We start from the raw sequence: 13,756 nt of genomic DNA, 5'->3' as shown, positions 1-13,756 counted from the left end.
GTAAAGCAGCGCTCCGGGCGGGCGGGGCTGCGCACTCCGGCAGATCAAAGCAAGTTCGATATAACGCGGTTTCACCTATAACGCAATAAGATTTTTTGGCTCCCGAGGACAGCGTTATATCGGGGTAGAGGTGTATATGACAAATAGGGGGTATTATTACTATTATTATTATTATCATCTCCATTGTTGGTGGCCTATTTGAGTGGGGATTCTTATCCTTACACTGCCATGCTTTTTGTGCTTTTTCATTAAAGGTCCAAACATTGAGCCTTTACCTTTCCACCCTACCAAAGGTTACCTACCTAGAGTTATATGGGCCTCTTTTTGAATCTGTGGTATAGGGATGGTACTTCTCAGCCTCCGTTGATGAAAGTAACACTTTGCTATTTTGTTGGCTTGCTATGTCAAGACTGAATTTTCAGTGTTGATTCTCCTTTAAATTAAGTTTATCTGGCATTATATTTACTTCTGTCACTTTTGTCAAAAAAACAATAATTTCATGTTAATAAAATGTTGTCTGCTTATCATCTTTACCAATCAGTGTTTCTCCTCCAGAAGAGGTTTCACATTATATTTGACTTACACTCAAATATACTGAAGGCCTAAGAACTTATTTCTAGGATCCTAAAAAAGGATTGTAGGCCACTAAAACCACCTTCTTCCATTGGATTAAGGGCTATATTTGTAAGACATACTAGCAAGCAAGACAACCTTCTCTAGATGACTGGGGCCATTATAAAAGTGATATGGGCCCCCTTCTGGGAAGTCAGAGCTGAGATGATATCATGAGGAATATAACACTCGATCCTCTCTTCACTCCTTCATCAAACATCATCTGATGGCGCCATCCCTCTGTTACTTACCCCACCCTCTCTTAATGGCTCATAATCAAAGGAGGTTGTACTAGGCTCATCAAGTATGCCCACTTCACTACAGTACTTCAGCTTGTTGTTTTTGGACTGTTTTGTGGGAGAAGACAGGACATTTGAGAAAGGGACATTACTTAGTGGTAACTTTATCTTTCTGTTCTTCAATCCCGTATTCCTCCCTTTTTCTTACAGTTTCTTAATTTTGAATGTGCTCTACTTCTTCCTTGACTCTGGGCTATGAGGTTTGGAGGCTGGGTTTATATACCCACTGGGAGTTTGCAGTCTGCTCTTTGCGATCTTACTTCCAGTAGATGGAGCTAAAATGCTTGCTTTTATGGACTGTTCCTTTGTGGGATGACAGAAGAGGAAGGCCTTCAATAAATTGAAGTAAAGCAGGGGTTGGCAACCTTTCAGAAGTGGTGTGCCAAGTCTTCATTTATTCACTCTAATTTAAGATTTTGCATGCCAGTAATACATTTTAACATTTTTAGAAGGTCTCTTTCTATAAGTCTATAATATATCACTAAACTATTGTTGTATGTAAAGTAAATAAGGTTTTTAAAATGTTTAAGAAGCTTAATTTAAAACTAAATTAAAATGCAGGGACCCCCCTCCCCCCTCTGGACGATGGCCAGGACCCGGGCAGTGTGAGTGCCACTGAAAATCAGCTCGCGTGCCGCCTTTTGCACGCGTGCCATTGGTTGCCTATCCCTGAATTAAAGACATTTAATTCTCCCTTTTCTGACAATACTCCAGAATTAATAAGAAGTTTCTAGTGAACTCCAGAGGCATTGCCCCAAACTCTTACTACAGAGCTGCTACAGAAAGATGCAGTTCTCATTAACTGCAGTGCCGAGGTTTGAATTTTGTTTGTTTTTCACAGAATTACTTGCTGAGCCATAAATCAGTTCATCATCTAGAAAGGATGTACTGTGATCTACAAAATGGGAGGACATTTTCATAGCGAGATAGTCAAAGGAGATTTTTAAATGGTCACTTTAAAATGTTTTGGTAAAGTTCTAGAGTATTGATGGGACAAATAAATCTAAATAAAACCCCAGACAGTTTTATTGTTCATCTAAAATTTATGCAAGAGATGAATATTTCTACTTGTTTGATGCAAAACATTCTCAAATTTGAAAATGTATTTTGTAAACTTTTTTAAATCCATTTCTCTTAAATATAGTTTGACCATAAAACTTTTTTCCTTTACATTACATCTTACAATTTTTACAATTTTTTTTAAATTGACTCTATCTGCATACAAACCGGATACTATTTCATGTAGAACAATCAGATACAATTTGAGTATAATTTAGTAGAAAAAAGATTACTATAAATTGAAGTTAAACGTCTGAAAGAATTGCCCAATGGCTGAATATATTTTCTGTGGGCCTTTTGGAGCTCAAGGAGGTGAAGATTTTTGGCCTCCCCTCCCCTACTAAATTCATTATGTGCTTGCTCCAAAGCCTATTGAAGTCAACTGGAGCATTTCTATCAGTTTTAATGGGCTCTGGATCAGGCCCCAAGAACTTTTTACCAGTTTATTTTGATTTTAATTGAAAACCATGCTTTGCAGTTTCTTTCCACAACATATTAGCTTGCCCCTTCTACTCATTTCTCCCTTTTACTGGTCTTCTCTCCCTCCATTTTTTTTAACTCATCTACTTTGGGACATTATAAAAGGTGTGCAGGTTATACTCACCTTTCAAATGCAGGTAATGACTTTACTTTTTTTGTGTGTCTTTCTTAGATGGGACTGGGGAAGACAATCCAAGCAATTGCCATTTCTTACTACTATAAAAAGGAATGGCCTCTCTTAATAGTAGTCCCTTCATCTCTGAAGTACCCTTGGATTGATGAGATGGAGAAATGGATTCCAGAACTTTGTCCAGATGATATCAGCATCATTCAGAACAAAACTGACACTGGGTGAGTGAAATTTCTTATTCTTCTCCACAAAAGTCTCGTGATTTGTTCAGTAAACGCCTGTAAATTAAATGAAATTCACACAGCCCAACATCTAGAAAAGCAAATGATGGTCTTGTGCACAAGACTGGGAGTTAGGCAACATGGGTTTTATTTCAGGCTCTACCAGAATTCATGTGTGACCTAAAGAAAGAAACTTAACTTCTTAACTTTAGTTGCCCCATTAAATACAAGCTATAATGCTTCCTTATCTCAGAGGAGTGATTTTAAAATTTAGGCCAAGATTTTCAGTTTAAGTCAGTTTTTAATCTCAAAAGCAACATAGTGATTTACAGTAATGTCTGGATGCACTTATAAAATGTCTTTCTTGGACAAGGAAAACTGCTCTTTCTGATGTCTGAAGAATGCCAGCAAATGACTTGACTACTCATAGAGATATCTACTGCAAACAGGACATCCAGGTTCCACTTGGCATTATTCAAAACATTTGTACCCTTCCCTGCGATGACCAAATAAGTCCAACATAAAAATATCCTGGAAATATTTGAAAGTGCCGGAAAAAAGTGTTATCATTCGATGTTAAGGAACAGTTGGCATTAACAATCAACTGAGACCAGCAAGAATGGTTTCAAAAGCTGTCTTTGGACTCTGAGTTCAGCTATTTCATTTGCAAAGGCGTTGAAGCACTCTGTCCTTCATTGCAATGCCTTGATGGTGCTTAGTATCTATCAGAAACCAAGATGTGGAGGGTCTGGCCTACTGTCTGGAGCGATGGCAGTCTGGCCTAGTAGTCATGGTGGCAGCTGGGCCAGGAATCAGAGCCAAAGGTTGGAACCAGAGTTAGGATTCAAGAGCACATTCAGAACAAAGCGAGAGTAGGGCTGGGAACAGGGCTGGAGCAGACCAAGGGCTGTGGAGTCTGTCATGGCTGGCAGGGGAGAGTACCAAGCCATGAAATGACGTGTGGCAGACTGAGTTGCTGTTTCTCCTATGAGACTTATATAGCTGCTCTAAAAGTCACTAGACCAGCTCTAGGTTGTGGATTGGCTAGAAGCTAGCACAGGAATAACTAAGCACTGCATGTGCCTTTATCAGGCTCTAGTTCAGGGATGACTCACAGAATCAATTCTGAGGGTGAAGTTCAAACCAAGCCTACCTTGAAGTTCAGGTTGAAGATACCATGTACAACTCAAACCATGCCTCATCTGTCTCCCAACTCTTAACCAAAATAGGTCAAACCCAGCTTCAGTTTTTGCACTAAGTCACATTTCAAAGTTCAGGATGCTGTTGACTGTTGACCCTTGACCTGAACTTGGAGAGTATATAGTTTTGAGTAAAATGTAATCTATTTCTTAAATATGCTTATAGGACATTATTGAAGCTGTAATAGCAAGTAGAAGAGCCAAAATATATTTATTAAAAATAAGCTTAGCTGTAGGTTTTAACTGTTAAAGGCTTAAAGTGAGGTGTGGTGGAAGTTAGCATGTGCATGACCAAAGGTTATGAAATTATACGTGCTCCGCCTAAGGTTATAAAACTTAGTAATATGTATTTTGTAATAGTTTAATAATGCATCTTGTGGTAGCCAGGTGAACCACAAGCAAACAGATGGTAACATCTGTTGTATTAATTTAGGTGGTGCTAATATAACCTAGTCACTGTCCAACATTAAACAGTGATAAACAAGTTTCGAGGTTTGGTATATAGAGACTTCAGCTTGCTTTAATACCATAGCAAATATATCATTAAAAATCTTTTTAATCTTTTATTAAAGATTAAAAAAGAAAAACAGTTAAACCATTTGAAACTTAAAGTATTAAGTCTCGCTTTCATGTTAACAACATCCCTTGTTCCCATTCCATTTAGCTGGAGAGAGTTTTTAGAAGGAAAACCTCCTTTGTTTGACAGTCTCTTAGATGGTATCAAAGATGGTAATAACTGTCCTTTGGTGGTAAAAGAGAAGAAGTTAATTGAGATGGACTGAAGCTACTTTTGTCGCTGTTGTTGTTAAAGTCCAATCCTGTTTCATCCCAGCTGTTGCCTGGGGTTCAGCTGGAGCCAGTAGAGGTGGCGATATCATCTGGGTCCCTTTCTCTCGTCTGGTCTGGTCAGGACAGCTCTCAGGATCAGGATGACAAAGATTCAGGGAGTCCAAGGAGATGGTGGGGGTGGCAGTCATGATGGTGAAGCTCACTCCAGTAGCCAGTTTTTCTCCCCAAAATCTCTTTCTTTAAGGACCCACAAAGGGAGCGGTAGACAGAATAGTCCATCCCTTCATTATTTTGTCCACCAGTTAGGCCTAGTTTCTGATGCACCAATTTTGGTTCATCGATTTCTGGGTCCACACTTTTCTTGTTTGCTAAGCATGTTCTTAACATAGTTCTTGAGTTATATTAGTAGGCCTTTTTGTTTGGAATAATTCAGTCTTTCTGTCTCCGTTTTTTACCTTTTCCCCTCAGCATTTGTGTCACAGGTTATTGTGACATCTTATGAACTTTCACATACTGTTTACAGTTGAGCTCATAATTAGAGTAAATTTGAAGACCCAGTTATCACAACACATCTTAGGGACTTTTTGGAATAAGAGCTAACCACACTGACATATTAAAATTATTGGGAAATGGACTGATGCAATGGTTAACTGTCAGAAATGTAATTATGGCAAATCAGAATACCACATATGAACAATCATAACCCTCTCCCGCAATACCAGGTATGAATAGGGGGCTAAGATGTGATAAGATTTGGTTCCAGATGTATGTGGGTGGAATGAAAAAGGTGTATAAAAGGTTGTGAAACCTATGTCTAGTTGGAAAATTGGCGACTCCCAAAACTGTCATCTCCTCTTTTGGTGTGCTCCACTGACTGTTTTTTCCATCTTTGTTTCTATTGGTCTCCATGAGGTTGTAAGAATGCACAATGTAAGATTGTAAGTATGAACAGTGCAAGAAACCACTTTATTATATTTTAGGGTTACCATATTTTAATTTTAAAAAAGGAGGACACTCCATGGGGCCCCGGCCCCGCCCCAACTCCTCCCTTTCCCCAGCCCCGCCCCAACTCCGCCCCTTCCCCAAAATCCCCACCCCAACTCTGCCCCCTCCCCGAACGCTCCGCCCCCTGCTCCTCCCCCTCCTCTGCTTCCCGCGAATCAAATGTTCGCGGGAAGCCTGAAACAGGGAGGCAGCAGGTAAGCTGGGGCTGGGACGGGGCGCAGCGGGGCCCAGTCCAGTCCGCCCCCCCGGTCGAGCGGCTCCCTCTGGCGGCCGGCCGGCCCAGGCCAAGAGGCTCTGGCCCCGGCGTCTCCCGCTCAGCTCGGCTCGGGCCCTGGGGCGCCGGCCCCCGGCCCCGCACCCCCGGCCGAGCACCCCCGGCCCCAGCCCCCGGCTGAACACCAGCGGCCCCGGCCCCCGGCTGAGCACCGCCAGGCCCTCCCTCCCTGTTTTCCCGGAAATGTCCGTTTTTTTGGGGATTTCCTCCCGGACGGGGATTTGAGGCCCAAAAAGCCGGACATGTCCGGGAAAATCTGGACCTATGGTAACCCTATTATATTTATCTTAGATGTATACATTTTTCTGTGATGTCAATTATATTTGTCCATATTAACTAACAGTCATAAAGTTTCTGTAGGTGCTTCACCAATCTCGTCTTAATTAACTTTAAGTAGCTGCCTGTATCTCTAGCATATCTTGCCAGTCAAATAGTTATCTTAGCATCGAGTTTGTATGTAGCTACCCAAATATTTGGGGTGTACTGAATTCATCAGCAGTACATTGGGAGCTTGTGATTCAGTCATTGGCATCCTTGATGCATTGTCATGCATCATTGTATAATGTTATGTGTAATATATCTGTTCTGGGAATGTGAAGTGTTTACAGAACTTTTGTGTGTAGTTTGCCAATGTTGCAGATGCTTGAACAGTTGATATTAGAGAATTTTGGCATTTAAACCAATAGGTATAGCAATTGTATTTGGCCTTATGCACACTTTCTTACTGGAGATTGTTTCTGTAAGACTTTTTCAGCATATTCACTTTTCTTTTTTCCTTTCTGGGTTAGTCCTGTTATGATAAATGAATAACCAAATGCCTGGATTTTCTTTTCTAGGAGAATATCGACCAGCAAAGTGTCAGTTTTGGGTTATGGCCTACTAACTACAGATGCACAGACTTTAGTAGATACTTTGTACAAACAAAATTTCAAGGTAGTTGTGGTTGATGAGTCTCACTATATGAAATCCAGGAATGCAACCCGCAGCAAGATTTTGTTGCCAATTGTGCAGAATGCTGCACGAGCAATTCTTCTTACTGGAACTCCTGCTCTAGGAAGACCTGAAGAGGTATTAAAAATGTTGTTCTTTTTTAAAAGGATGATGGTTCATTTATGAAGTATATCGTTTTATAAAGCCTGTAAATCTATACAGTTACATGCACTGGGACATTCTGTTACTTTATGCACTTATTACAATATGAAATGTGAGTATCAGAAACCAGAAGAGGTTGCTTAATTTTGTGTTGGTTATATTGGGATTTTATAAAATATATTTGTATTTTTGTACTTACTGTTTCAAGCATACCAACAGTCAGAAAGATGACACTAGAGAGTAGCCTTTCAAGGAAAACTAATCTATTATATATATAATTTTTGAGCTTAACTAATACCAGTATTTGATAAGATTTGTTGGTTCACTTTGAATTCAGTGCAAAATAATGCTTTTTATTCACTTAACAAGTTCTCAATAATAATCTTCCCAACATATGAAAAGCAAGTAGGTATGATAATTTTTATTTAATACTTTCACTGAACATTAATTAGTGTTAGGAATGCTCTAATAAAAACTGGGAAAAAAGTTCTATGAATCCCTGAAATCTCTCGGCTCATGACACAAAAGGTTTAATACAATTGCCCATCAAGAATTCTGTTCTAGGGTAGCAGCAAACCGTATACGATTCAAGTCCCATTTCTTCAACATTACCAATGGGTTCAGAACAGTATCTATTAGGGCAGCATTATCTCCCGTAAATAAACTTGTTTGTTTTAACTATTGGCTGAAGAAGAAGTAGGACTGAGTAGACTTGGAGGCTCTAAAGTTTTACATTGTTTTATTTTTGAGTGCAGTTACGTAAAAAAAAAAAACCAACCCTAAAGTTGCACTTTCACGATAAAGAAATTGCACTATAGTACTTGTATGAGGTGAATTGAAAAATACTTTATTTTGTTTATCTTTTTTACAGTGCAAATATTTGTAATCAAAATAATAATATAAAGTGAGCACTGTACACTTTGTATTCTGTGTTGTAATTGAAATCAGTATATATGAAAAATCTAGAAAACATCCAAAAATATTTAAATAAATGGTATTCTATTATTGTTTAACAGTGCTATTAAAACTGCGATTAATCGTAATTATTTTTTTTAATCATTTGATAGCCCTAATTATGTGTACAGGGCACTTCAGGTTTCGAACTGATAAGGAAAAAACCAACTGATTTTCAGAGGCTGCCTGCTTTTTTAGAGGGGGCCTATTGTGTGCTGCCTGCCCTTTTAACCTTTCTGAAACAAATTTAGAATGTTAATATAGTTTGAAAAGGCAACTGCTCATTTGTTATCCACCCAGAGAAAAGAGAGTTGGTAGACAGTTGACATTAGAATAGAAACATTTAAAGGGGTCATTGGGAGGGCATGCAACTTGCTCATACAGCAAAGGCAGCCCACTTGCATCGGGGGGGTGGGGGGGGTGTGGAGAAGGCAGGAAATTCATAATAGGAACTGTTCACGTTGCTCAGCAGTTGCACATTGAGATAATTAAGCAGCAGCACTATCTGGCTTCAAAGAGAGTTCCAAAGAAGTCTTTATTTGGCCGGTATTATTGTGGTCAAAACTCAAGCCCTTGAGAATGGAAGAGATGCCAGTGGCTGGGAGGAAAAAAGCAAATAAGTAAATTATCACCGTTGTAAAACCTACATTATATAATATTCCTGAGGGAATTCTGTGCAAAAAAATGAAAAATTCTGCACCAAAAAATTGTGCTCACAATATTTAAAAATTCTGCAAAATTCTGCATATTTTATTCATCAAAATAACACTATATAATCACACCATTTTCAATTATTTGCTGACAAATATTTTGAAATATATTACCAAAATAATTTAAATGGTGTGGTTATATTGTTGTTGTGTTTCTGTGTTATTTTGACAAATAAAATATGCAGAAATTTGCAGAATTTTAAAAAATTTTATGTTTTGGTTTAGAATTCCCTCAAGAGTACCAAGGTTCTGTGTGGCGCAATCTGGGTGCAGGCAGTTTGGTGGGGGGGTCTGGGTGCAGGGGGGAACCTAGATATACAGGGGCTAGATGTGGGGTTTGGGTGCAGGGGGAATGGGACTCTGCAGGGATGTCCAGGTAAAGATGGTTAGGGCTCAGTAGAATGGGGCTGGGGGAGTGGGGCTTGGTGAGGTGGGGGTCTGGGTGTGGGAGGCTCCTGATGCAGGGGGTGAGGCTCGGGGGGGGTAGGGGTTTGGGGGCTCAGTGAGGGGGTTCTGGGTGTGGGGACTCTTGATGCGGGGGGGGGAGGGGGAGGCTCAGTCGGGGGTGGTTCCGGGTGCATGGGTGGGGGGAGGGGTAACTGTACAGGGAGCTGCTCCCCCTGTCCGCCCAACCGCTGTGCATCCCAACCCCCCTACACCCAAACTCCCACACTGAGCCACACCGCACCCGCACCCAGACACTTCCCCCGCAAAGCCACCCCCCCCCACACCCAATCTCTGGCGGTCCAAAGCTTCCTGCAGCCAGAAGAAGTTTCTGGAGTTTGATCTGACCCAGCCATGGCTGCTCTGTGCGGGGAAGGGGGAACTCTGTCTCCGTCCTCCTCCTTCCCCCCCCTCCCCCCCACCCAGCTGGGACTAACATCCCTGGACAGCTGGGATATCCCCAGACCCCTCTCCCCCCAGCTGTCTGAACAGATGCATCTGAGCTGCTGGGGAGGGGTAAGTGAGCACTGGTGCAGCTTCTCTTTGCTTCCCCACATAAATTATTTTCTGCAAGGAAGCAAAGAGAATCTCCGGGGGGGAGGGGGAGGGGATTTTTCTGCTGCACCGCAGTGGCGCATAATTCCCCCAGGAGTAAAATATTTTGCTGTGAAATCCTCTGAAGGTGTGGCAGAAATGTATAGCATTGTTGATGTGTAGCAGGTAAATAAGAACAAAATGTTCCTGGCCCAGAAACTGTAAAATCTGGCCCAAAACAGTAGGATCTCTTCCACCTGCTGTCTTGAAATAAGCCTTTGGGGAAGTGAAAAGACACTGAGAGGTGCTTAATTCCTGATGGGGGATCAGGACAGATCATATGTGGGCTTGGGAACACTGAAATAGTGCAAGTGATCTGAGAGAATTTGAGGGGGCAGCAGAGTAAATGGGATTGCCGGAGGGCTGTGCATCAATTTTGTCTTACGCCCTTTAAACTCAGGGACTGTCTATACTTCAAGCTGCAGGTGATTCCCAGTTCAAGGAAACATACTCATGCTAGCTCTGATCATGCTAATGTACTAAAAATAGAGTGTAGCCTTGGCAGCCTTGGTTGTGGGAGGTGCTAGCTGACCTGAGTATGTACCTATTGTTTCAGTTTGCTAGTCTCGCCTGCCACTCGTGCTGCCACGGCTACGCTCTATTTTTAGAGAGCTAGCTCATTCAGAGCCATTTGAGTATGTTTCCTCGAGCTGGGAATTATACGCTCAGCTGGAACTGTAGTCATACCTGCAATGTCTCAGAGGGTACTTCCTGTGTACCTGGAGGGCCTCGAAAGTAACACAGTTTATGAGTGGATACTTCTGGTCTCCAGACCCCCTTTCTTCATGATCTCCTTTTAGAGATTGAAAGTTGTTCCATTGTTCTGCTTCTCTGGGATAATGTGCATGAAATTCTAAGTCTAAATAAAGAAATTCCTGCTCAGGCAAAAAAGAAAAACAGTATGCATAACATATCTAATCTGAGGAGTACATGAAATCTCCTATGTAATGTTATTTATGTGTTTCAAGTTTTGTATTTATGTAATATAGCCTGTAGAAAATAGAAGACAGACAAATGATTTATTAAATGAAGATTATTTTTAAATAGTTTTGGTGGGGCTAAGGGTATGGAGAAAAATGTGTTTAAAGATCATTTGTATGGTTTGGACCCCTCACATTTTATTATTTATATTGGTGTCTTTGTTTACAGCTTTTCATGCAGATTGAGGCACTTTTTCCAAGAAGATTTGGAACCTGGAATGAATATGCAAAAAAATACTGCAATGCTCATGTCAGGTACTTGCCTTTTTATTTCTCTGTTAACGTCTTGTTTTTTATCTTGTGATAAATGAGAAATCCGAATAAGAAAATAATTAAAAATAAAACATACTGTAATAGTTTGGTTGCCATAGTGCAAACCGTTGCTACCAGGAGGGTGTGTGCAGCCCCGTGATAATGGATTTACACAGAATTCCACATGGATGGATCTGGACTGAGGTTGCACCCACCACCCATTACACACACATGGCCAAGATTCCTCTCCACTGTCCTCCACTGCCATGGATTTTTGCTATTTCCAACTGTTATAAAGAGCCCTTGGCTAGAGTTATTCTCTCAGAGTCTCCTGCTGTCGGTACTCTAGGGATACTGGGCCCTTCCCTGCTGACACATTCATTGGATGAGATGGATGACACTGGATTTAGTCTGGGGGGAGGGATAGCTCAGTGGTTTGAGCACTGGCCTGCTAAACCCAGGGTTGTGAGTTCAATCCTTGAGGGGGCCACTTAGGGATCTGGGGCAAAATCAGTACTTGGTCCTGCTAGTGAAGGCAGGGGGCTGGACTTAATGACCTTTCAAGGTCCCTTCCAGTTCTAGGAGATAGGATATCTCCATTAATTTATTTTTATTTATTTATTTTTTATACGTTCAGAAACAGCCTAGAGCCTATAAGCAAGGGAGGCTAATGGGCAGTGCTTTATTTGTGCCAGGGCTGAGCCTGGCACTTCTAGACTTGGTAGTTCTTAGCCCCGGCATCTCCGGGCTTGCTGCATGAGTTATGAATGCTTGAGCCCTGGCATCCCTTTCATTACAAATTAAGCACTGCTAATGGGCACTGCGGAGGCAAGATGCCGTGAAAGGCAGAAGGAGGATTGCACTGTTTGTTCTTGTGCTCTGTGAAAGCCATAGGGACCAGGCTGCTGCTGCTATTTGTAAATTATTGCTTTGGACTGACCTAGAATGTTTTCTCATTAGGTGTTTTAGCACTTATTAGATTTTTTTTATATATAAAATGTAAGTCCTGATGATGCCAATTTGGTCAAACTATTAGCCAGTGTGTTAGAAGAATTAAAAATGCAAATAGGCAGGAAAAAAGTCGACGATATTCTTCTTCGAGTGGTTGTAGACGTGTATTCTACTTGGCATGTTCGTGCCTACTGTACTGGAGATGGAGACTATTTTCCCACAGCAGTACTCGTTGGGGTCGCACATGTGTCCTGTGCCTCCTAGTGGCCCCTCCCAAGGCTATATAAGGGGAAGGCCACCCCAATCCTCTCTCATTTTCTTCTTCTTGTCAATGACTTTAGTCCTCCCTTTGAGGGGTTTTCTCTTCACGATTTTCTCTCTGTGTCACAGTTTGTTGCTGAGATTTCACTACTGTAAATAGTAGCAGCTAGTGCCTGTAGTTTAGTGTAGTTGTTAGTTTAGCTAGTTTTATAGTTTTATGATTCTCAGCACCATAGGTTATGCAGCATTCCCTGGGTTTCAAGCACTGCCTGTTTTGTGGCACCCCCAACACTGGCCCCCACACATTTCCTTTAGTTAAGCACCTGTAAACCATATTTAACACTTTTCTGTAATATCTGTCATTCTTTTAAAAAGAGAACACAGATTTCTAGGGATCTTTACCTGAAACAGCATGTGATAGAACAGGCTACAAGGTGTCTTGGCACCAGGACCCTCTTTGGATCATGGGGCCAGCCTTCCTCAGGCATTCTCTACCTCTATGGTAGTTGCTGATAGTCTCTGAACTCTGATTCTTCCCTGAGAAGGGGAAGACTCAATCCGTCATCTCCCAAGATCCCTCATAAAAGGATCCATAAAATGGATCAGAGTCATCCAAAATAGAAGACGTTCATTCCTCATTTTTGGCAAAAACAGGCTCACAATGTCCACAAGACTCAGATACCTGGGGTAGAGCTGGACCGTCAACTAGTGTCTCCCCGGTGCTGAGGTGAGAGGATCCCCGTACCATACCATTGACTCCACAACCGTCAGTGGTACAGCTGTTGACTTTAATACTTACGGATATCGCAGTGGCTCTGCTGCTTTCTGTACTGGCAGTCTCTTATGCCTGTGTGGCAGCAACAGATTTGCTCTGTTTGTCAGTATCCTCTTCTCCATTAATACAGGACATCGGTGCATTTCTAACTCCAGGACAGAGACTACTATCACTGACAACTTTGGTATTGACAAACATGGCTGCTGGGCCAGTATCGTTCTTAGTGCCATCTAAATCCTCAACCTCAGTGTTAGCTATCTCAGTACTAAAGCATCCCTCAGAATCGGGACCAATTCCATCTTGTTTTTTGGCCACAGTAGAGGACAACTTCTCGATACTGGATCCCTCTTTAAGGTCTTCTACTTCTTGGGATGCCTTTGCTATACCAACCACAGTTCCCCCTCCAGTACTGACATTGCCCCCTCCCCTGTTGGACTATGGACAAATGAGGTCATCCAGTGGCCCCACCAGGTCAGGCACCACTGATGCCCACTGACTATTCAGAGGGTTCCACCCACTCTGATTTGGAGTCCTCCAACTCGTCTCCATTATCACCATGGTGAAAGCAGCCCTTTATGTCCTACACACACCCAATTGAGGGAAAAGATCAGCATCGAGAGCACAGTTGCTCTTATAGCAAGGACACACCATCTTGGAAATGTATGTATTGGCCTC

The 13,756-nt window shown here is 41.7% G+C and overlaps 1 protein-coding gene across 2 annotated transcripts in view; it reads left to right on the top strand.

Annotated features, from left to right (window-relative positions):
* Window positions 1-13,756, top strand: part of ZRANB3 (zinc finger RANBP2-type containing 3) — a 124,172-nt gene that overhangs the window by 42,875 nt on the left and 67,541 nt on the right. For both annotated transcript variants that reach the window (XM_026647429.2, XM_026647431.2), the window contains 3 exons: window positions 2,623-2,801; window positions 6,905-7,136; window positions 11,012-11,097. In XM_026647429.2, coding sequence (XP_026503214.1) covers window positions 2,623-2,801; window positions 6,905-7,136; window positions 11,012-11,097 — 497 coding nt within the window. The remainder of the gene's footprint in view (window positions 1-2,622; window positions 2,802-6,904; window positions 7,137-11,011; window positions 11,098-13,756) is intronic.

This window comes from Terrapene carolina, unplaced genomic scaffold (genome assembly GCF_002925995.2).
Source record: "Terrapene carolina triunguis isolate 2854851 unplaced genomic scaffold, T_m_triunguis-2.0 Scaffold62, whole genome shotgun sequence".
NCBI lineage: Eukaryota > Metazoa > Chordata > Testudines > Emydidae > Terrapene > Terrapene triunguis.
The sequence above is the reverse complement of the archived record's forward strand: the minus strand, read 5'-3'. Positions and strand labels throughout refer to the sequence as shown.